The sequence below is a fragment of the Notolabrus celidotus genome, chromosome 17 (assembly GCF_009762535.1).
Source record: "Notolabrus celidotus isolate fNotCel1 chromosome 17, fNotCel1.pri, whole genome shotgun sequence".
Taxonomy (NCBI): Eukaryota; Metazoa; Chordata; class Actinopteri; order Labriformes; family Labridae; genus Notolabrus; species Notolabrus celidotus.
The window spans coordinates 8,772,158-8,797,574 of record NC_048288.1 but is presented as its reverse complement, the minus strand read 5'-3'; the positions used below and the strand labels follow the sequence as shown (position 1 = coordinate 8,797,574).

Genomic DNA, 25,417 nt, shown 5'->3' with positions numbered 1-25,417 from the left:
GACGAAAGCGGGGTCATAAACCTAGCCTGACTGGATGCCCTACACTTCCCACTTGGCACCAAGCCGCAGCATTCAGGGATGAGGGGATTGGAGGGCTTTTAGCTGGGCTGAAGGGCGGCCGGGGCAGAGCACTTGGATTGGAGAATATACTGGCACAGCGGCAGTGCTCCATCACGCACACTAACACATATGCAGCGGTGATATATGTCAGGAGAGTACAGGGGGTGCATGCCAATGTGGAACGCATGGTGCACCACAGGCTCACTTTGCTCAATTACGCAATAGACCAATAGCACGTGAAGGACAAACATTACAGGCTTCATATGGCTGTCTGCACGTGGGGAGGTAATGGATTAGGAGCTATCCGGTGCAGTTATTGGCTTTTCCTTCTTATGTTATACAAAGTCAGCATCTCAACCAAGTACGTGACCGTCCAGCATGACTTTCAATATGTCATGGTGATTTTGTGCTGATTGTGTTTTATGCATTAGACACGCACAAGTAGATTTAAATTGAAGATGAAGTCACAGAGCGTGCACGTTTACATGTTGCAGGCAGAATCCAATATCAGCAGTAAGATATTAATGAGGCTGGGGGAAAGTTTATTGCACAAGGCTGGGGAAATAAAAACAAACCGCACATGAGCGTGGAGACAGACCAATCAAGAAGCATCAAAGGATCAATTACAACTCTGTGACTTCAACGCCAACCAAGGTCAGCCTGCCTGCGTCTCATATACGCACATGGACACTTCTATTCCTGCACGTGATAACCAGGCAGGGGGAGGTACAAGGGCATCAAAGGTAACACAGAGGGAAGAGAAAGGTTAGAGGGTTTATGGTGCATCATTGACCCCACTTTAGTGTTTCAGCTGCAGTGTTTGTGATGGATGGATGTGGAAGGAAGAGAGATTCACTTGACTGTACTCCGGGAAACGATAAAGTGGCACATGGAGAGAAATAAGAACTTTAAAAGCGTGAGGAAGAGGCAGCAGTGACAGGGAAACGGATCGGGTTGGAGGGAACATAATAACATCAGAGAGGAGGGGAGAGATTGGGGGAGTTATTGAACATAAAGAATCAGAGAGGAGCCGGGCTGCAGTCTGTGGTGACTGATCCTGCTGTGTAACAGAGTGATAAAGCTTGCTCAGCAACATCCCTCTCACATCTAACCTTCAGGGACCGGCACTGCTCTGTTGTCTCCACGCTGCCTCCTCCACACTCTGTATGAGCCTCCGTATTCATGAGCCGCACCGACTCATTCAGGAGAAATGAATTAGGGTAAAAAAAAAAAGAAGAATGGCGGTGAGGAGTAGATAGGTGTGAGGCGGAAACATGAATACATGAATGGAATAAACAGAGGCTGCTGATGCTGTTAATTACCTTTACTGTGGAGGTTTTGTGTTGTCTTACACTATTTCTTTATTTCATGGAATAAAAACAATTACTTTTCTACTTTTACCTCCTTATTTGTTAATTATTTTTTAGAGCTTTATGGACAAGTGGTCCTTCAATGCTGACTTTGCAAAAGGGAAACAAAACTCAATCATATTTAAAGCTCCTGTGAGGAACTTTAGGTTGCCTTAGGTGGTTCTCAACCACAGGAACTTTCCCCAGAAACTAAGGACCTTTTGAGGAACCCTGTACATTTCAACACCAGGAACCTCAATCTAAATTTAGTTCCAGGGTAGTTAATATACCTCTTGGAAAGTCTCTGCTCGGTCGTTAGTACTTTCTAAAGGTTCAGGAACTTTGGGGGGCGGGCAATGTTTTTATTTTACCCGCCGTTCACAATAACATCACACATCTGTGATTCACTTGGGTTAATAAATCCTTAACATTTGTCTACTCTCAGCCTGATCCCGTGAATGTGTCTGTCAGTTCCAGGTGTTCTGAAGAGTGACCCTGTAAACTGGAGACCTTCAGATGAACTTGTCAGTTTACAACAGCCATTGAAACACAAAAGGAGTCCTCAGGAATGTGTCAGGTTTATTGTTTTCAGATAAGCATTTAATGATAACCTAAAGAAGTTTGTGAGGGATGCATCCTGCTGAAAGTCATCAGTTAACAGGGTTGCTCTTTAAACTAAAACACCTCTGCCATGGCTTTTGGAATCTGTTTTCTTGCTTTAATTTGAGCATTTAAAGCAATCACATCACTCAGTGGCAATCTTTGAATTGAAGTTCATGTCAATCTCGGTGTTCTGGCATCAGCTGATAGTTGCAATAAAAACAACTACATAGAGATTCTACATTTTGTCTCTGATTGCCTAGTCTGCTTTTATAGGTCATACTGAGGCATCAGTCTGTTCCTCAACTCTTCACATGAGCTATCAGGCTGGAGATATTTTTGCTTTTAACTAATGATGGCTACCATTTGTTCTCTGCTTCTGATTGGTGCATCAGCTGTGCAAAATCTAACAACCTGCATGTAAGATGCATATGCATGTGTACTGTAGAGGCAGAGGGGATATGACAACAAAACAACACCAAGGTAAGCTGATGGGGCCACTCTGCCAGTATCCACCTCTGTATGAAGTGTCATCGCTACTGCACAGCAACCAATGTGCTCATCAAAACAGCTGGCAGGAGATACGTTTAATTTAGGAAGTCATTATTAAAACCTGCAGAGCTAATTAGAAACAAGTCAGGGAGTGTTACGTCTCAGCACGGGGGAGAATGTTGTGGTGCGTTCTGTCCACTGTGAATGTAAAGTTAAATATCAAATCTATCTCCAGCTTTACTCCTCAAGATAAAAGAAAGAAAGAAGCCCAGTTTCAGAAGCATTAGAGTGTAACTAAATCATTTAATTTACAAAAATGTTATCTAATGCAAGAAACACCAGCATATCTGGAGTATGAGCCCCCAGGCTGCTTCCACAGTTCCCTGAGCTGTGAATGGAATTTCAGGCATAACAATAAAATAGCGTCTACGTTGCTCATTCCCCATCCCCCTCGACCTCTCCTGACCTTCTGTTCTCCTCACCCCTCACCCCTGAGACGCAGCCAGAGCAGCAGAGGATGAAGGAAGTGAGCGTGCAGCAAACCGGACCTGATGAGAAAGCACATTGTACCTAATGAAGCAGCTCCCCTGTGGCCGGATTCATTACCACAGATTAATGATTTGATTTAATTACGTGGACAAAATACAGGACAGGACTTTCATCGCTTGTCAGAACACTGTGGGGTTAAAAGGTTGAGGCTGCAACTCACAACCAGAATCATCCGTGTCAGACAACCTTTGATGCAAATCTACATCAACGTAAACAGGACTCAAATTTGGGGGAGAAACAGCGTACCAGCTGGTTCTGTTTACGTGCAGGAAGTCTTATTTATTCTGGGGCTGGTTTATTTCTTGTCAATCCCTTGCAATAAAGGCTGCTGAGGTATGAGCCTGGCTCCCGCTCTCTGGCTCCAAACTTGCTTTCAATAAATTATGTAGCTCTCCACCTGGCTATTAGCCTACAAAGCTCGATCAGCCTCCAAACAAGGCTGGGAATGGATGGCGGGCAGCTACACAACAACCTTGGATTTGTATTCAATGCGTTAGGCCGTCTGTCTAATCTCCAAAAGACGCCACCGCATTATCTTTTCAGCATTACTCAAGAGCCACGTCATGCTGATTTATGCAGCATTATGCATCTCACATATTGTCACTCTGACCCTGGACAATAATCTATTTCCTCACCTGCTATATGACAGGAAAAATAATCAAAACAAGCTGTTCTGCTGTATTGAATTACATCGACTTTATGTGATACGTCAGCACCCACAATTCTGATATTGCATTATACAGTCCAGCTCGATGTCTGGAGCTCTGTGGGACGTGTGGCTGCAGGTGACAGCTGTGTGACAGATGATCTATGCGGCTGCTGCTGTTAGAAAGAGAGCAAATAGAGAGGGACAACGCCACGTGCGTCCCTGTGGTATGAGGGATCAATTCAGTCATGTGACCTCCACCAGTCCAGAGACAAGAGGAGAGAAAAGACAATGAAACAGGGGAATGACGGCATTGTCATCACGGCTTGCTGACATAGCAGTGTCTTCTTACAAGTCCTAACCTTACAGTTTTACCCCGAGGGAGGGCACGCAGGGGGAATTTGGCCTCTCCCTCACATACACAGATATAGACAGACACGCAGATCGTCAGACAGTGGGACAAACTTTATTATCATGCATGACTTAGCTTGGCAAAAGCCATATATAAGCAGAATGCTATATTTCATATTAAAGGAAATTCTTTCTCTCCATCATTTGCAGTGGAAAGACAGTGCCTCGAGCCTCTCTGTTATTTCGTCATTCTACAAGCTGTATTAATGTGCAGCAGTGCAAAGTGCAAAAGCACAGGATGACCTGGAAAACAGACAGCATGGTGTCGATTAATAATAATAACAACCTTTATCAGTCACATCTCTGGCCTCACAGCTCTTATAAGCTGAAGGAATGAACCTGCTGCCCTGCATCAGCGGCAGCAAGATGAGGGAACGCAGCACCATACATCTGCAGCCAAACGGGAATAACTGAGGACTCTTTGAACAGACAAATTCAATGAAAAAGTCTTTGGGTAAGAAGTTATTAAATATATAACTAAGAAGCTATTTCAGTCACAATGATACCGTATTTCATGATTTAAACTGTTACATATCTGTGAATGTGGTGCAGCAGCATGATCATGTAATGCACTTCAATAATAAAACAGCTCAGATGTATTTGTTCTACTTGGAAAGCAGGATTATTAAATTCCAGTTATCCCAGTCTTTCACATAAGAGGCAGAAAACAGACAAACCTGATGTGTGTTCAGGTTTGTGGGGTTGTTCTTCAGCAGCAGTCTGGTGTTACTTACGTGTGATTTCATGAAGGTTAACACAGCGGTGCAAATGGCAAAGTGATCTGGTGTGGCGCAGATTCATCTGCATATCTGTCCTGCTGCCTTCAGCTGTGCATGGATTTAATGAAACTGGGGGGGAGAAGCTTTTCACACCAGCAGCTGTGCACAACAGAAACTACAAGACTGACTTCTTTTTATTCATAATGAATGCAGATTAATCAACCAGCATACATGCTTTTACTACATTACACTGCATTGTTTTTGCAGATTTCAACAATCCTTAACCTCTTTTATTTTGATTTTTTGACATTTTCTCTCAGCGTTTAGTCTGCTCTTGTTGCAGGATCCGAAGACTGGCAGGAGATTTGCAGCAGATTGAGGGTGTGCCAAAAAGAGACAAGGCCTGATCTGGAGTGTGAAGAAACACAGACTGACTGGAGTATTGGCGATTCTTTACACTTAATAAATTCTTAACATGCAATGTTTCATGGCATATACTAGCTGTTAGGTCTCTGTAAACAGTAAAACAAAGAGTGTGGTCCAGAATCCATTCAAGAGTCCTCCTCCCTGAAGCGTTACAGAGATGAGATTTCTGTGAATTGTATGTGCTCTTGCATTAAGCATCTTTTAAGTAATGGAAAAGATCTATGAGTATAAGTGCTTCCTGTGGCATAAGACCAATTTGGGAGGAAGTGATGTGAGGGATGATGTGAGAGGGCATGAGCAGAAAAATGATCAGGGAATGTTACAAAGATGAGGGTGTGTGAGGTGGAGTAAAAGACTGAAACTTGAAAAAATGTTGCAGAGGCTAAATCAGCACAGACAGACTTCACTGCTTACCCTCACCTGATATAAGTCAGTGAATGCAGAGGAACACAGACATTAGAGTGTCCTGTTGGACTGATGGTTATTAGACAGGTGGGATTGATAGTAACATCTTTTAAAGCTCTTCTTAAAGACTCTTTTACAGACTTGCTTTTATGTGACTATCTTTCTGATCGCTCTTACTTCTATTTTATTATTAGTTTTAATCAAACCTAATTAATTGTCTTACATTTTATTTGATATTCGTTGTTTAATTGTTATTCTTATTATTTATTTATTTTTCATTTATTATTTAATGTTCCTAATTTATCCTTTTAATTTTTTCTAATTTTCCCAATGTGATGTCATCCTCTTATTCTGAAAAACTTTTATCCTATTAATGCTTTTATTTACTTATCCATTTTATTTATTTATCCTTGAAAAACCTCTCAGTCTCATCAATGATTTACTGGTTTATTATCCCAACACTTCATTCTGATTAAATTATTTGTATTCTTTTTAACCTCTTGAGCTGCATTTTGTTTTGCATTGTTAAAATTCCTCCTCGCTGTCTAAATGTTTACTTTGTTATTTGAACCACGCTTTGTTTGTCAAAGCACTTTGTAACATTTGTTTTTTAAGCTACTATATAAATAAAGTTATTATTATCATTATTATTATTGGGGATGAGGAATAAAAACACAAATCCACTCAGTGTACGCATGACCAAACAAGCTCAACTTAAACTTTAACAACCAAGACAGCACTCATTACAATGACTGTGCAGCTGTACCGCTCCAACAGGTGAGGAAGTTGTCTTTCCACCACACGGTTAAGCTGGCAGATATCGTCTCTGTGATTACAACATGCAGATTTAGCTTTGCTGTGGCACGGCAGTTGGTTTAGTGCTACCAGTCTGTTTGGCCACCCAAACAGAGCAAAGCCTCAGCAGCAGGTCTATAAATATGCCGCTGCATGTGTTTGCATACAACTGGCAGTAAACTGAGTGGGAACTTGACAGACTGCAAAAAGAGAGTATCTATTACAATCTGGAAAACACAGCTCTCCTTCAACTCCATGTTGTTTTAACACTTGACATTACATTGTTGTATTTTAACAATGAATCATTTCATCTCGACTTACAGCTTGATGTAGTCGACTGTGTCACGGTTGTGCTGAATGAGGATTGTGATGGGTTAATCATGGCGTCCTTAGCTCGGCTATTTCTGTGACCCAGCCTACAACCAAGAAGAACTAAGCATGGTCCAACCCAGACCATTTGCATCATATTACTTTGCAGGAGTTACTGTGGCACATCAAAGGTCAGTGAGTTTATCGTTACATGTCTATAACAGGGATGCAACAAGAGACCAATTTACTAGATGTTTAAATTGTAATTTAATACTATCTGACTACTGTAGAGGTGAGAACACACCGAGAACAAGTCTGGAATCTGGAGTTTATCTCAGCTGTCATTGGGTGAGAGGCTGGCCAGGACACCAGTCCATCACAGGGCTAGCATTTAGAAACAAACAACAATTCATGTACACACTCACACCTACACAATTTAGAGTCACTATTAACCTGTCGAGCATGTCTTTGGACTGTGGGAGGAAGCAGGAGTACCCAGAGAGAATCCACATAATGCAAACTCCACATAGAGAGGCTCCTGCCAGGCCGAGGATTCAAACCAGAAAGCGTCTTGCTGTGAACAGCGCTAACCACTGCACCACTCTGCATCAAACAATGTGAAATGGTTTGCTGAGTGTGGCTACATTAGCAGAGCTAGCACCACCAGCCATTGGTTGTTACGATACAATATATATGAGATGATGGCAAACGATACTCTTTGCAGGTTAACCTCCTCATGCCTGTACCAGACACAGCCTACATACAACTTTATCTCCATTTATAGATCAACATACTGACAAACCACGCCGCACTACAAGACACATATGTCATCTGTGCTTGTTTACATCCAGGTAGTAGAGCGTTATAGGATAATGGAAGTAGCCATTAACAGAGCTACAGACTCGTGGCTGCACTACAGCTCAGACAAAGCATTTTACCTCCATTTCAGGCCTACAATGATTACAATTTTAATAACTTGTTTAGTGACTCGTAATTCCAGTGCAGACGTCTTATCATTTAGTCGACTCAGCCCGAACATCCTTAGTCTGTGAGGTGCTATCCACACTGTCACAGTTCATGTACTTCAGAGGTCCTGACACTCATGGTCTGGTTTTACTTCATCATCACTATTAGAAATGTTTGGTTTACTGTGAAGAGAGGTTAACATTATTATAGACAAACTTCAAAGCTAAACAGGCTTTTAGGTTTAAAGTGGTTCGGCTTTTGAGTTCTACCAGGTAGAATCTAAACAGGATTTATTTAAGCCCAATAATGTAAATTAATATTTTGCATCAAATTATTTATACTTTTATAACACTGCTTTACATTTTAACTTCCTTCCCTCCATCCATCCGTCTTCTTCCACTTATCCAGGCCAGGTCAAGGAGGCAGCAGGCAGAGCATATCGACCCAGACATCCCTCTCCCCAACAACGTTTTGCTCCTCCTCCTGGGGGGTCTTGAGGTGTTCCCAGACCACGTAGGATAAATAATCCTCTAGCGAGTTCTGGGTCTAACAGTTCAACGTGCTTGAAAAAACTCTAAAGGGTGGCTTCCTTATCAAATGCACGAACCACATCAATTGAGTCATTTCGATTCGAAGGAGCATTGGCTCTACACCAAGCTCCCTCCGGATGTCCGAGCTCCTGACCATATCTCTAAGGCCGAGCCCGGCCATCCTTATGAGGAAACTCATTTCAGCTGCTTGTATCCGTGACCCTCATTTTACATTCAGAGCTCATAGCTCATGACCTTAGGTGAGGGTTGGAATGTAGATCAATCTCATCACAACTTAAAGTAGGTTAACACTTTGAATGACTTCGACTGCACTTCAACTTTAGGTTTTATTATTTGTTAAGACGGGGAAATATTATCAAAGTGACCATGATGTCCAGAAAGACAAGACTGTTATTCACTCATACATGTACTCTGTGTGCTCCTGCTTATTCATAAAATATTTAAGAGAACAGTAGCAGTCCTAGAGAGTACATGCAGTTCTGGCATCCCACAGGCAGAACAGTGGGTGGTAAAGAGGCGAGGATAGAATGAAGTTCAGATCATGCAGCGGAGCAGTGGAATACACGGCGCAGGGAGATTCAGGATGTGGTGAATATCTTAATGGATTAAGAAGAGAACTTTGATCCTGGCGTGCAGACAGTACAGGCTGGTACAAAGACCTTTATCAGACAGACAGTGACTTCTGAGAAACCGAACCAACAGCTACATCAAAGCCTGTCTTACTTTGAAATCAAAGCTCAGGCCACCCATCAGGCTCTGGTGCCACTTTAATGCCTCACATTTCTGTTATAAGCCCCTTAAGCAAAGACATGAGTGGTCACAAGGGGCACCAAGAATTTGTTCATCATCTTAGCTCTGACTTTCCCATCCATCCCCCCTTACACTACCGCAAACTCTGACCCAGTGACCCCCTCTCCCCTCCAGATGTCATGTGCTGATGCGGTGCATGATTGATGATGCAGGGGCGAGATACAAGGGGGCAGGTGAAGATCTGATCATAATCTTGTTCAGATGCAGCACAAGACTGATACGAGCTGTCATCAGCATGGAAGAAAAACGGAGGAACTTGTGAGGGTTTACTTCTCGCTGCAGGAAAAACCGAAACATTACATTGTGATTAAATTTTCATGAAAGCTGTTTACTTTGCATGCAGGGGTTTCCTGAGCCCACTCTGTGTAATCAATATGTATAAAAATAAGTAAAAAAGGAACATGGAGGGTTTTCTCTATTTCCAGCTGCTCCTAATCTGTAGGAGAGGTGCAGCAGTCGGCAAGGCAGTGAGGCAGAAATTCTGCTGGATGTGAGCATGTGTTTCTTCAAAAATTAACACCCTCAAACTGCTTTAACCAGCAAGTCCACAAAGAAAAACTGCACTGGCAGCGTCCTTCATCAAGCTCAGCACGCAAGGCTTTCCCTCGGGGACCCTCCTCTTTTTCCCAGTATAACTTTCCTGTGCTTCAGAGAGGTCATGGTTCCTAACTCTGACACCAAACTGCACATTTCTGCTGATTCTGGTGCTGGTCTAAGGCTTCTGACCTGCTGGAAAGCAAAAGAACGCAACTCTGCTGCTGCTGATGTCCACCAGAATACACTTCAGGGGCAGATGGGTGAGGGGATAGCAGCTGACTGCAAAGAGAAATCCAAATGGCAAAGTAGCAAAAAAAGCACTGGGAACACGGTGATGGAAGGAGAACCCGGCCAGTGATGCGTATCAGGTCACTCCTCAGCTGCTCTCTCTTTGAAGGCTGCATTATAACATGCAACTGGGCCTCTGAATCCATCACTGTCAGACAGCAAACACTAGGTTGGAGACAAAAGACTTGAAGAGTTGGATGAGGGGAAGCGGAAGAGAATCACATCCTTCGTGGATACGATGTTGAAATAAAGGAAGCTATTATTGATTATTTATGCTCAGTGTTTTTTGCATGTTTTGATATTTTAATTAATGCTCATGTTAAATAACTCAGTTATATTTCATACCGTCTTGGTGCTTGGATCCATTTAAATCTGTAAATAAAGTAATTCATCAAAGCACAAGTTGCTGCTTTTTGCACAGCTCCCATTGAGACTGTTGTGTTAATGCCTGAATGCACCTCTCTGTGGCTGATGCAGTTGCAAGCTCAACCAAGGCTCATTTATTGTTCTCAGTGAAAGTCTATTGTGAGGCAAACCTGATAAAGCCTGTGGCAAACAGCTCAGTACGCACTTTCACTTGTTATTTAATGAACTCAAACTGAAGACTGTAGATACCAACGAGTGATGATTCACATCTGACGTTAGTGCCATATTAAATTCTGTTTTCAGCAGGACCCAGGTATTTTCTGTGCACAAAGCAATTCGACTTTGTTGTCAGTCAAGAGTTTGTTGGAAAAGGAAGAAGAAGTTCTCTCCGTCTATGCCGGCCGTATAAAGTGTTATTTATTCGACATTTTGAAATCTATTTCACTCTGTCTTGCTTGCAATCTCCCCTTGACAAGCCAATCAAACCAACACAGTTCTCTTTAACTGGCTCGGTGATGAAATGTCATTCAAAGGCACAGCCAAGGAGAGACGTGCTAATTCCTTTGTGTCTCTTCTATTTTATATTGATTCACTTTCTAATATTACCCAAGAGGTCTTTCACGCAGTCACACTGCATCACTCTCCACTTAAAAAGACTCATACATTGTTTCTGTAGATTCTCCTCCAAATCCATCTTTTACAATCACAGAATATGAGCCAATCATCAACACACACTTCAGTGAATACTCAGGACTTTAAACTGTATGGAGCAGAAACAAGCAACTCCTGGCTGTGAAACCTCTGCAGACCTCTGGAGACATTAAAGCGAAAAAAAAAAGGTGCAGGGATTTGTTTACCTTGCAAGTGTGCAGAACTAAGAGGTGGGGATGTTTCCTCTCAAAGTTACAGCCGATCTGTTAAATAAACAGATCGCTGTTCTGGATAAGGATTACTCACCTGATACAGAGATTAAGTGTGCAGACAGGGATTATTAAAAAGGCCTGACAACGTAAAAAACGTCCTCTCTGTTGCTGAAGAACTTTATCAAACAGCAGGAGTGATTGTGAGCAGGAGGACTGTGTGTATGCATCCATAATTTAGCACAAATATACACAGTTATTACGGCTACTCCAGTTAATTTGTGTTAAATGGGCAGGAATAAAAATAACATTATGTACTCATGTTGCACTGATTCTGTTTCTACTTTAATTTCCTGTAAAGGATTAATAAAGCATCCATGCATCTCTCTTCTAATTAATTTCTATCAGACGCTGAATCTCACTCAGCCAAACTAAGGTAATCCTTACATTCCTCCTTTCTTTCCCTCCTGCCAAAACACACACGAGTGGAGTGCTCCCAAATGTGGCCTCAAACACACAGAGTCTGTTACCACTCTGCGCCTTTGCCTATGCATACATAATGTTCCAGCATGCGAGAGGCTGGTATACAATCTTTCAGCTGGTGAGTGGCCATGAATGGAGCATCTTGGCTGGGGGTATAACCACATTATGCTTAGGGACTGAGTGCATCAGAGGAGAGGAGGAGATGGGGTTTAGGTATTAGTTTCCCACAAGCTTGCACCTGCAGCTTTTCAGCCGCTCCTATTGGCGGACATGGCACAGCAATCTGGTCTGGTGTGCTAAGACTGTGCCCCCCTCCTCCTCCTCCTCCTCCGGTCTAAAAATATGAGTCCAATGCGGAAGTGCTAAAAACTGCAGTTCATGAGGATCCGCTTAAGGCTGGCTCCAGAAGTACCGGAAACCACATACACACCAATTCAAAAAAGCAGATCTTCAAAGCAGAAATAAACATGCTTACAGCCTGGTTAAAAAAAAAACGAGTGTAGTCTGGATAGCTTATATCGCACACACTGTAAGGGGGGGGTGAATTTTTTTCTAACGCGGCAATTGAGAAGATATTGAGATTAAGAGTCTTCCAATGAGAGGCACAGCTGACTTGATTGACAGGCGGGAACACTGTAGCTGTTGGCGAGGAGGCTCAAAGCCCGCCTCTTTACATCACAATCACTCGACAGCAACAATATGGCTGCCGCCGCCAACTGGCCTCAAAACAGCTCTTCAGAAATAGATGGGTAATGTTACGGATACTACGTCCATATTTTAACAGTCTATGCTTCCAACATGTGCTCAAAGATCAGTTCTGTGTGCCATTAAAGAAAAGAAACATTTCTAAATAAATCCAGCATTATTCATAATAATTAAATCTACAGCTGCACAGTGTAAGTGTGATTTACAGATTACATCCTTTCAGCTGCATTTCCCCAGCAACTCTTTTAAAAACGTACTCTTATAAAGGATGAAATGAGCATTACAGCTGAGCTTCATGCGAATTTAACGATAAATGTAGAATACTTTGATTACTTTCATGAGAATATGATGACCGTGACAGAGCTCTGCATCATGGAGGGCACAGTTTCCATTCACACTGTTTGTTGCACATGCAGGTAAGAAAAGAACTCTGTGTGCTGCTGCAGAGGCGCCTCCTACACACTGTGACAGAGGTGCATGATGTCACTCTCTACGTTTTATGGGTCAGACTTCTCTGCAGTCTCTTCACAAAGACACATATGTTTAAACTCTGCCGCATGCATGCAGGAAAACTTACTGTACAGCCTCTGCAACTCAACACTCCAAACCTCACCCTGCCCCCACTGCAGGTGCACACACACACACACCCACACACACACACACACCCATACACACACACACACACACACACACCAACATACACACATGGAAGGGCAAAGACACCCCCCTTCACAAGAGGCTGCCAGATCTCAACAGCTGCTCTGTCACCATTCACACACCCTAAAAGGGGCTACTGAAAACCAGGCCCCCAAAAATGTGGAACAAACAGCTACAGGGGAAGAGATCCTTCAGCAGCAGGCTCTGAAATGATCCTAAGACGGTGGACTTTCCTTCCAAACATACAAGATAAAAACTCAAAGCCCCGTCTCCCCAATGAGCTGTGATTACATGTTAACTACATGTCATTAGCATGTGTTATATAATGCACCAGCAGCTCAACACCACAGTTAGTGGAATAACAGCCTGGCAGAGCTGCTAGGACAGACGGATGAATGTGCACGGCTAAAATTTCCCCCCGTCTGCAGGCCTGTGTGCAGGAGTGTGTGTGCACAGCGGCAAACCCACAGAGAGAGGTCAGGAAACATTTAGTGCCATCCATCTCCCTCAGAACGGACGCCCCTGTCCTTCCTGGGGGCTTAACACAGATGGGTCTGCTATGTGCAGCCAGGATGGAGAAATAACAGCTGAAGGTCAGATGAGGAAAAAAAGCCAATAGAAGGAAGAAAAGGACAGAAGGGAAGAAGAAGGGCAATAAAAAACACATCGTCAAAGAGCGTATTCTTCTTCTCTCAAATGTTGCTCTGCAGTCTAAATCGTCGGTTGCTCGACTTGTTAACAGTATCCTTATCTTTATGAACGTAGCCACCATTTCTCCTCAAATACTGCTGCTCTAGATGTTGTTCCACTTATGTAAATGCCATTAGCTTCTCTCCCACCAGCAGCCCTTCCTCCCTCGTTCTTCTTCTTTGCAGCACAGGGGTCAAGGAGAACAAGAGCCGGTCCAGTGCTCTGAGGGCAAAACACTAGAATAGGAGACAACGTTTTGTTCATCTCTGGAGCAAACACTGCAAACTACACGCTAAAGGCGGGACACGACTTGGAGGTCGGGCTGAGCTGAGCAGGAAAGATGCACAAGAAGGAGAGAAGGGAATGTAGTTAATGTTCAGTATGTAACCCTGTGATCCAAAGAGAATCGACATAAGTCAGATATGTTGATTCCTGGAGAAGTCTGTGACCGTGGGAGGCCAGTCCTTGATAGCAGCAGTACCCTCTGTACTGATAGCCATCACAGGACATACTTTACCCCTGGCAACAGATAAACATCTGCTTATTACTGACAACAACTCATTTCCTCGACTGGACTCAACAGGCAGAGGGAAGGGCATGTTTCTCTTTACAACCCTGATTAGCTCAATCAGGGAGAAAGCTTCGAGAGGCTGCAGGTTTTCAAGAGCTTTTAGCCATCGAGATGAAAGAGGCAGAGGACGTCTGATGCAAAGTGGCCTTTTGTTTTATTCTCACTGGCCGTGGACCGTTTCAGGGTATAATCAGATGTGACAGGGGAGATTTAAACTTCCTAAAATGATGTGGGGGGGAAATGATGCAAATACAGATGTCACAACACGATGCTTAATAAATTAGATGTGACTCAGATCTATTTGTGTGCGAGACACTAATTTCTCCAAATTGATGCACGCTGTTCAGGTAATCATGCAAACCCTGAAGACGTTCAGTAATCAGGATTCACTGAGGTTGGGGTGGAAGTTGATACAAACCTCTCAGTCAGAGAGTCTGACACAGTTCGTTTTCCAAGCCGTTTTCTAATGTTTCAATGTCTCAAAAGCAGAAAAAAGGAATAAACCCCTATAATAATTCTTTTAAAGGGACTATTAAACAACTTCTAAGCTATTACAGGGCATTATTTAATTTTATTCTAAGCCAACAAGAGCCAGGGATCAAGGAGGATTTGGTGGACCAAAGAGCCAGCACGAACAAAGAAAAAACGTTCATTTCTTCCTGCATAGCTGAAACAAAAGGTTCCCAGCGTCCCTGTATCACAAAAACCTCTTCTGGCATTTCCCCAGGAACCTTCCCACACTGTCAAAACAACTCGGCCACAACGCTGAAAAATGGCTACAAGTCATCAGCAGACGAGGTCGAAACAATGACTTCAGCTGTTGGGGTTGAAACCTCTGCCTCTGGAGACATACGCACTTCTGCAAATGCCCTAACTTTTGGTTCCTTTTCTATCAAACCTTCTCCTCCACAATCAGAAGAGCAGTCTGGAAGAACTAGGGGTCTACAGAGAAGAAAACATCACCAAGTTTAGAGTCATCAGTGACACAGGATCAGCCTCAGAAGGGGGTTGTAGTAATAGTAGTAAGAGCCGGCAGCCCCGCAGTCCACTGCCAAAAGGTCACCTGCTGCTGAGTAACCCTGAGGGTCTGTGTGGCCGACAGGACAGAGGGCAGGGAAAGTGGGTTGCGATATTTAAAACCTTGAGAATAAGCCAGGGGGACGGTGATGAAACAGCACTGGCCGTCTTTTTATTGTGTCAGCTTCTGACGGGGGCCCAACGTGGACCCAAACCTGCCCTGAAATGTGATCTGGCAGCCCGGACCAGCAGAGAAAGCAGGTTCTCTGGGGACTTGTGTGTTTGCGTCTGTGTGTGCACAATCTGCATTTGCTTTGGCTGCTAAGCAGAACAGGAGGACACACATTTAAATGAAATTGACTGAGTGAGCACGGAAGGGGACGTGCCAGGGCTGGTCCTGATAATCCTGAGTCGGGAAAAAAACAAAAGCCCCGTGAGGTACAGCTGCAAAATAACTGTGTTTTTCAAACACACGCTTCATGGAGAGAGAGACTGAGACCAACTGTTCTTTCTAAATTTGTCAGGGGGAGAGGGCAGAGAACACACCCTTGTGCTTACACGAGCATGTGTGAGTGTGTGAGTGAGAGTGGAGACAAGGCCAGTGTTCAATCTGTCCCTGCGGGTGTTAAAGCTCCTCTCTTTCCGAACCTAGCACCACCTCTTTTCCTCCTCCTCCCCCTCTTTGGTAAATAAACAGTCCTCTACAGTGCCACTGTGTCAAGCTGAGGCTGAGTCAGATGCTTTCCATGAGTATCTTAATAAAACATCAACAACGTGCACAGCAGACCAGCGTGTTAGTTTCAGTCATCTTAACTGAGAGTAGAGGAAAGAGGACTGTTAGCCAGGAGGATAAATAACATCATCCTCTATAAAAACAGAGTAACTCCAGATATAGGGTCTGCAGATATCATCGGTCTATATCGGCCCACATATCAGAGTACATGGTTCCCATATCGGCCCGATCACAGTAACGTTACCTATGAATATCAGCCGATACCACATATCAGCCTCTCACCCAATGACAGCTGGGATAGGCTACAGGCCCCCCCTACCCATGTCCAGGATAAGCATTAAAGATGGCCACTAGAGACGAATTTCAGATCCTAACCGATTTTAAAACCGTGGGAGAGCACACGAGGACAGTTCAGACCGATATTTAACATCACAATCCTCTGTTGCGCTAGCCTAGTCCATCAAACCGCTAACTACACACACAGTGGGGATTCCACAGTCAGAGGTCTCACGGAGACTTGCATGATCACACATGACTTCGGGAGACAAACAAAGATGGAGTGTTCGGTTTGGCAGCAAAAAACAAAAAGCGGGAAGAGCAAAGGTGAATAATTCTACAAAGTGGTCTTCTTTTTTAATGTTCCACTAAGCTCTGGGTACAGTTGTGTTCCCGCTTGCTGCCATGTTTGTCAACTGTGAAAGTAAAGTAACTACATCTGGTTGGTGACGCTTGGTCTGCTCCTCTTGTTGGTTTGAGGCGGTCTGACCTGGGATCATAAATATAAAACCTGTTTAATATTTACGATCCAGGTCAGAGAGGCCCTCACACCGATCAGGAGCAATCAAATGGTAGCAGTGATACAACGCATTTGAGGCTTACTTGGAGAAATAATCAGATATGACAAGCCTCAAATCAGACCATGCCCCTGCCACTGGAGATGGTAAATCAGGTCCTAAATTGGGCTTTACGTCACCTAGTGTTTTACCATTCTTATTGGCTGTGCAAATTTGCAGAATTTTTTGTATCTGCTGAACAATACCAACATCATGCTTATAATATTGCTGAAGGTGACCTTCAGGTAACTTGTTATGTTGTCAGCTCGGTGCATTGACTAGAATATGAACCGACATCACGCTTGGCCAGCATCATTAGTATCAGCCTCCATTGCTATATCTTTTTACACTCATATTGGTGGAATATATATAAATACATGGAAGGTTCTTTATTTGCTTTAAATCAAAATGCATTAAATCAGCCATCTATTCGTTTTTCCTCCTCTCAAATTTGTCTTTACAAAGGGTTTGAAAATACAACATTGGTCAGCTAAACTTCTAGCATACTTATCCAAAAGAGGCTGCAAAATCTAGACTATTAAAAAAACAACCTTTGTTTTGTACTGCTGATGTTTTGGGTATTATTATGGATTGTACAGGATAGGCAGAAATAAGCCTCAGGCTTCAGCCTTTTCCTTCTTTGGTCACTGTTTTTTTGTGATTTTTTATTGTGCGAGACAAACAAGTGAACAAGGACAATGTATTATGTGAGATGAGTACTCACACTAACTGTAGACTGTGGTTCTTTTGAAATTAATGACTGAAATAAAAATTATTCATTCATTCAGTGCACAAACAAAAGGGTCATAATGACAGCTGAAATGCCATCACTGCGAGCTGAGTACACACCACCTGGAGGGTAATGTTGACATGCAGACAGCAGTCTAATCAGAGCTGACCTCCACACTCGTCCCACATCAATAAGATCTTCTCAGCATCATTAGTTTGTAAATCACAGAGGCCATCAGCGGAAAATAAAACAGAGGTCAACAGCCACTGTCCAAAGCTTGGAATGGATCAACAAGTCAATGAGGAGAATGCAGATTATTGATCGTCTGATCTGTGGGACATTGTGTTGCCAAATCAGAATGAGCGGTGACGCATTGTTAGACGATGGAGACGTTAAGAAACAGCAGAGACGACAGAAAAGAAGAAAAGCTGAGCAGAGTTTCAAACAAGTTCACTTTCAGCTGAACCCTCACTCGATGGAACAATGAGCCACCTCCTCAGAAGATGGAGAGGCCTTTCAGAGCGGGACGCAGACAAATGTTCACCATAGAGACGCCAAGAATGGTGCTATAAACCTGTCAGAGCAGAGAGAGAGAGAAGCAGAGATGTGCACACAGAGGACACTTGGGCTCTGGAGCTGCCCGGTCTTGGAGGAGTTCTGTAAAATCCACAAACCCTTCAAACAGATCCTCAAAGCTGGATTGGGATTAACCTAATTTCACTGTTTCCTCACAAAGTAGAGTAAAAGTTCAAATGCCGTGGTGGAGGTGACATTGCCATAGTGACGTGGGGCCAGAGTTGGGAAATGGGGCGATGGGTTAGATGCCCTGCTGTGTATGCATGCATACACAAAGATAACATCCTGACAGTATTCTCTCTCTCTCTCTCTCTCTCTTCTCTCTCTCTCTCTCTCTCTCCTCCTCTCTCCTCTCTCTCTCTCTCTCCTCTCTCTCTCTCTCTCTCCTCTCCTCTCTCTCCCTCTCTCTCCTCTCCCTCTCCTATCTCTCTCCTCTCTCTCTCTCTCTCTCTCTCTCCTCTCTCTCTCTCTCTCTCTCTCCCTCTCTCTTCTCCTCTCCTCTCTCCCTCTCTCTCTCTGTCTCTCTCTCTCCCTCTCTCTATCTGTCTCTCCCTCTCTCTCTCTCTCTCCCTCCTCCCTCTCTCTCTCTCTCTCTCCCTCCTCTCTCTCTCTCTCCAAGGCACCAGAAGTACCCTCCGTGTAAACCGCATTGCCTACAAAAGGCGAGCAGCTCCTCCCCTCTGAGCCGCTGTAAATTGAAGTGGGGTTTACATTAGGGTTCTAGAGGGGGAGAAGACACCTCAAGGTGCATATTAGGGGAAGCCTCCTGGAGAAATGGGTATCCTATTATTGAACCAATTAAGTTAGGAAACATGGAAATTGCTGTGAGGAATTCTGGGTGAAAGGCTCAGTTTTAACCTACTCTATTTTTCTCCCTCGCAGGAAGGAGGGAGAACAGATCCTGGTGCCTTAAACTCCCATGACAGGCCAGCACTGCGTGGACTTCCTCACTTAAATGTTTTGCTCTAACCCTGCACCAAGTACCCAAACGTGCGTCACAGACACAATGTCCTCAAACATGGAGATAATAAAGCAGAAGCACAGTTACCATGGTTATCTGAAATACTAATCAAGGACACGTCTCTCTCTCTCTCCCACTTATCAGCTCCTTCTGACATGTCAGAACATGTCTCCTGTTTCCCCCTAACCATCTCTGCTGGAACCAAACTGAGAGCAGCCATCAAGGTCAGCTGGTGAGTGCTGCTTCTTGGATCTCTGGACGAGTGGATGTCTTCACTGTGATGACTCGAGGAGCCTTACGAGAGCTGATGATTCTTTGGGAGTTTTTCTGTGGGGAGGACTGAGCGAGTCTTTGTTTTTGGCTGTTTCTGCCTTGTGTTTTCACAGGTTCATAGCTATGCTGCATTGGCTCCCTGTGACGCAGGGCTCTGATCAATACTGGGTCTCAGGGGCAGGGAGAAGGCTGCAAGAGGACCAGGCAGCTAATATGCTTCATAGGTAGTGCAATGTTGTGATCAAGGGCTGGAGTCAGCATTGTGGCTAATGCTGCACAACCAACCCTGTGTTCTTTCCGTCTAACACGGTCCGTGCATCCCTCGTCATGTGAGGAAAGAGCACCGCCTGAGTTATCATCAGGTAAACAAGGAGATGGTTTATCAAAAGATTCACTGACAATGAAAAATCATCAGTCCTGTCCCACACAGAGGTCAGTAGGTAGTGACCATCTGTGAGAGACACCGCACCAGATTGAGGGGCGCCCCATGTCGCAATAACCCAGCTACAGTCCACAGAGACACAGGGGATTACTTCTGTGATCATGTAGTCCTCTATGAGCTATGTAGAGTATGCAGTATGCATGTTCAGGCAATCATACCGAGGTCAAAAGAGCTCCAGCATACCAGAGAAATTACAGGATACCTGCGCTGAAACATTCAAATGATTTGTGAAGGAATAAAAACGAGCAATCTGGTAACGCTCTGAGCAACACCTGCTTTTCTGGCTAAACATAAGAGCAAGCTGCCGTTCTTCTGCCAGCTCTATGCACACACACATATACACACACGCCTGAGGACACAGCAGCAGTATTATACACGCACAAACCCATCCACACAGACAGTACAGGATCATTAATCATCAGCCAACCCAGTTCTGCTTCTGGCCCCACACTCCTCACATGTGGCTCAGGCCCAAGGTTGACTTTGCAGTCTCTGTATTTACCTCAGTGTGGTGCAGAGGTTGCATGCCGTGAAGATTAAATCAAAAGGACAGAGGGCAGTGGTAGGGGGGTTGGGAGCAGTGTTGGACTCAGCGGGTACACATACATGTACATATGCTTCTGATAAACCATCATCAAGATCAAACAGGCTAAAAAATGCCTCTAATTCTATCAAAGTACCAACATGTAATCTATTTCTAATGGAAATCAAATCAGCTGGAGACCTAACTCTGTTAAAAACCACTAAGAGAATAACCAAGAGCTCTGCATCATGTCAGTCACACTGCTCCAGCCTCACTTTGTCTTCTGTGAGTATTCAAATATATTCTCTGAGTTTAGTCATCCTCCTGTTTTCACTTTTTGTAAAATAAAACAGGATTATTTTCTGACTATAGTGTGTACGCCTGCTTTAATCCAGCACTCTGCTCAATATGAGGACATCCATATTGTCTTACCCAGGTAGAGCGATGCATTCTCTTTCTTCACATTGTCGTCCAGGTACGTGGGCCCCAGGGTGTAGATCGGCGTCGACCACATGCCCACGAGAATCTGGGCGCAGATGAACAGAGTCACGTACAGGTTGTGCTCGTTGCCTTCCTGATCTCGAGGGCACGATGCCGCGTCAAGTTCTCGCCCGCTGCCGTTACCGCTCTGGCAGAGGCCCTCGTGGCCCGATGAGGAGTTCACCTCCTGGATCTGGTACGGAGGTGAGATGAAGTGCGGTAGGGGAAAACAAAGCTGCCCCTATAGCGATGACCACGCCGCCCACGGCGAGCCAGCGCGGCCTCTGACCTCTGCCTCCGAAGTAGGAGATGAAGACCACCACCAGCAAGCTGCCGATGTCAAAGCAGCTGACCAGCAGGCCGGACTCGGAGCTCCGCAGGCTGTAGCGCTTCTCGATGGTGGTGATGACGCTGCTCAGGTAGCCCGAAACCATCAGGGACTGGATGAAGGTCAGGTAACACATGCAGAACAGAAAGCAGCGGGAGTCACTCAGGATGACCCGCACGTACTTCCTAGCTGGGATGCTGATAAGGCGGGTTGAGAGAGAAACCAAGTTTTTGCCCCAGAGCCAGCGGCCCTGTGAACCCTCCACAGGCAGAGAGCTGCTGAGCCCCACCATGCTGGAGGCGGAGGGGGAGAAGTCCGTCCTGGAGGAGGGGGACTCTGCCTGGCTTGAGTCTGGGGTTTTCGGCTGGAGCTCAGTGCTTTCCTGCACGGCTACGCAGGTGTGGGCGGTGTTGACCAGATGAGGCTCCTTGGCCTTTCGATCTGGCTGACAGGGTCCATTGAGGATGGGTAAGCTCTTAGATTTGAAGCAGTTTTCAGGGTCTGTGTACTGGTCCTGGAGCTCACAGATCTCCAGAGACTCAGACAGGTCGCTCCCTGTTTCATCGTTGTCTGAAGAGGTCATGGTGCCGCTCCTGTGGACTGTGCTGAGAAGTCAGTCAGAAACTAGTGCCTCATAAAGACTCAGTGGAGAGAAGACTCTGTCCTACCAGTAGGACTGGGGCGGAATGAACCCCTCCAGCTATGTGCATGTTTTATTCCTCATATTTACAGCGGCTCTGATCTGTCTGACAAAACTCAACATGAAAGTCTGAATATGTTCTCAAGCCACTGAGTGAGCGCTGTCGTGATGCAATACAGAAGATCATCCCCCTCCTTAGCACTTTAAAACCAAGTCTGTGGGGTGAATATGTCTAATAAATAGCTTGACAGTATCTTAAAAACACGTAAATTATAACAAAGAGGTGCTGACTATACTGTGCTCCATCGTGTTAGTATCCATCATGTTAGTATCCATAGTGGATTTTATGGCTCTTTGTTAGATAGCAACCTTCATTCTGAATGTTTCCTTTGTCCCATGGCTGTGCAGCATCCTAGAATAAAAGGAGAAAACAAGAGAATAAACCCTCAGTAAGTGAGAATAATGACAGATAACAACTTCCAAAGGAAACATATTTATACACATTAAATGAACACTTCTCGCTCATAGTGCTCTAGCAATATTTCCATACTGGATTATACTGGTGACTTAATGTGTGTTAAAATACAAGTCAAACAAAAATACTTTAAATTACAGTACAAAAAAAATAGACAAGAATAAACATCCACAGCTGTCAAAGTGTCGCAGCAGGTAAGGCTAAATCACAGACAGCTCTCCTTTGTCAAAACGAGAATTTATACCAAGAGAACAAAAGACCACGCTGTCCACAAACCTCTCAGTCTTGACTTTGGAAAGAAATAAAACCGATTCAGCGCCAGACATTTCTGAGATAAAGCGACACTAAGTCTCTGCAACCACTAAAAGATATTTTTGACAGAACTTCCAGGAAAGGCTGGAGGTACAGACGGCTGTAATACTTACACAGGACAGAGGGAGGTAGCCTGTTGTCTCTACGGAGCGGCCACTCAGTGAATGAAGTCTGTTTGATGCGGATGGCTGCTGCTGCTGCTGGTGGGCATTGCTGCTTTCAGGAACAGTCGGAAATTTTGGAATATTGTGTTCGGCGCTCAAATAAAGTACGTAATGTGTCCAGTTTTGTCACATTAGTGGATTATGTTATATACAAAGAGTAAAAATATTAAACTGAGTATTACAGAAAGCTTTTTTAAACGCTTTTTTTCACAATGATAATTTTAGAAGACGAATTGATTTTGCGTTTGTCACTCAAAATGTCTCTTTGCTGTGTTTGATTTTAAAAATGTTAAAATAATCATCAAGAATGTGTCATCGTCTTCCTTGGTGGTATTTTATTATATAGACAAGCATGCGACAACTTGTATGTACAACTTCATAGTTACTACACAAAATCCTTCAAGGAGATTGTAACATGAACGCAGCAAATCGCGGGGGGAATTGTTTTTCACGGAATCCACATTGGGATTTGTAGTTCATTACATGATCAGGTGTCTGTTGAACTTACAGAATACTCCACGTATGAAACGTTAATAACTAAAGCAGCTATACGAGACGAAAAGCACACCAAATACTTAAGTAAATACAAATATATCAATATTTAATTCAGTTAATTTCGCTTTCGCGTCACTCAAGGACTTCATGTCCTAGCATGCTCATCAGCACATATGGTGGCTTGTTTCGAGCACTACGTCATCCTGACAGCTGGGACCCTTGCTGACCCAGCAGTGATTGACTGACACAGGCTCATATAGACAATGGGCTCCGTGCCTGGCAGCCTCTCTGACGCAATAAAATGTCAACAATAGTCTTGATACTCTAGGTTTTATACTACTAAGAATACTAGCACTCCGTCATTGATAAAAAATACTTCGAGGAATACTTAAAAATGAAGATAAGGAATATTAAGTAGTTTATAAAGCTCTCTAAGGCTGTGAATACTTTTATTACATGGAACAATAAATAAAACTGGTCTTAAATTAAAGATACAAGCAGATTTGATTGTCTTAAAATAACTATACCATCCTGTTGTCTTTCTGGTGCTTTACAGAGTATAACAATGAGACTGTAACTTGCAAACACGGTAGTAATTATTTTGTTATTCCTAATAAACAGTGTTTGAATGATGAAACTCATCTGCATGGAGAACAATTGGAAAATTATCAGCGCTGACAGGATAAGATGTACCTTCTTTGTAGGGAGCGTTGACTCCCAATGCCTGTCTAAGGGATGGATGACTTTCCCTCAGGTCATTAATTCATTTCCTGGACTAGCTGGGTGATCAATCCCACTCCTCCTTCTACTCCTCCTCCTCGCTCTTCGGTTCCTCCTCGGGAACAAACACTAGAACAAACCCTGAATGTAAATATCCACCTTACTGTTTAAACTGGCACATGTAGAAGGAAATATTTTTGTGAATTCTACTAGGAATAAAAACATTTTCAAGGCGACACAGGCTCAGCTTTCTCCCCTTGCTGTGCTGCTTTCACACTCCATCATCTCCTCTGTGTCTGACACTGACGGGCTGTCTGTCAGTCAATCAAGGGATCAATGAGAGCCATCATGGTCTGTCATAGAGCCCTCTGTGGCTCAGGTTAAAGTTCTTCATCCCTCCGTGTCTCTGGTTATCAGCACACAGCTGGCTGATCGATAGCACAAAACCACTGAATACACATCCGAGTAAAGGTTGTGATTGTGGCATTAAATTAGTCTTTCTGTCTGTGTTCTTTTGTAAAGCACTTTGGGCTACTTGCTTGTATGTATGTAAAGGTGTAAACAAAGTTGAGTTGAGTTGAGATCCATACAAAAACATCCTGCATTTGGACAGGAGTTTTATTTATTGGCTGAAAATTCCCACTGCAAGTAAATCTGTGTTAAAGAACAGATTTGTTTCTCACTTTAGATTTTTCTTACACTTTATGTGGAATTTATTAATTCTGGAGAAAAGTCTGGTTTTGCTAGAGGTCAGATTGTGGGATCATGTGGATGAAGAGCAGCATTATGGGAACCAGCACAGAAGCCTGAGAGGACATTTTATTTACACTGTATGACGAGTACAAAAGTCCCCAGAGTTGGACCTTGAAATAGACTTAGCTTCCCTCAACAGTGTGGGCAATTGCAGCATGGCATGTTGTGGTTTGGCCTATTACAGTTACAAGCCTATTGTTCCTATTTTCTAGACTGCCAGAGAATTATCCAATTATCACAAGAGTCGAGTCAATCTTTATTTAAATAGAGCCAAATCACAACAAATGTTATCTGAAGACTCTTTATAAACAGAGCAGGTCTAGACCGTACTCTATGATATATTATTAACAAAGACCCAACATGAAGACAGGATAAGATCCAGTCCCATCTTACAGACAGGACTCAGTCTGATCTCATCTTAATCCACCATGAGCAGAGCACTTTGCAGCATTTAGCAAGTTACAGTGGCAAGGACAAACTTCCTTTAACAGGCAGAAACCTCCAGCAGGACCAGACTCACGTTAGACACTGTGTTGTGGTTAGAGAGAGGGATAGAGGAAGATGAAAAGGGAGAGAGAGATGGACAGAGACAACAATAAAACAGAGAAGCTTTAGTACTTTGAGATAATGGGCCAACAATTAGAAAACTAAGTATATGAGACGTATAGATACATGTCTGCTCAGGGCTTCCATAATTCAAAGACTTCTTACTGGCTC

General features: G+C 43.8%; 1 protein-coding gene and 1 long non-coding RNA gene across 2 annotated transcripts in view; one reads left to right on the top strand and one right to left on the bottom strand.

The window, feature by feature from the left end:
• Positions 1–22,755, bottom strand: part of LOC117829062 (solute carrier organic anion transporter family member 5A1) — a 51,138-nt gene extending 28,383 nt beyond the window's left edge. The window contains 3 exon segments of the mRNA XM_034706597.1: positions 20,766–21,036; positions 21,038–22,193; positions 22,682–22,755. Coding sequence (XP_034562488.1) covers positions 20,766–21,036; positions 21,038–21,724 — 958 coding nt within the window. The 5' untranslated portion in view covers positions 21,725–22,193; positions 22,682–22,755.
• Positions 19,023–20,700, top strand: LOC117829064. Its single transcript, XR_004634541.1, has 2 exons — positions 19,023–19,124; positions 19,240–20,700. It is a non-coding gene; the product is annotated as an uncharacterized LOC117829064 (long non-coding RNA).
• Positions 22,756–25,417: the final 2,662 nt, after the last annotated feature.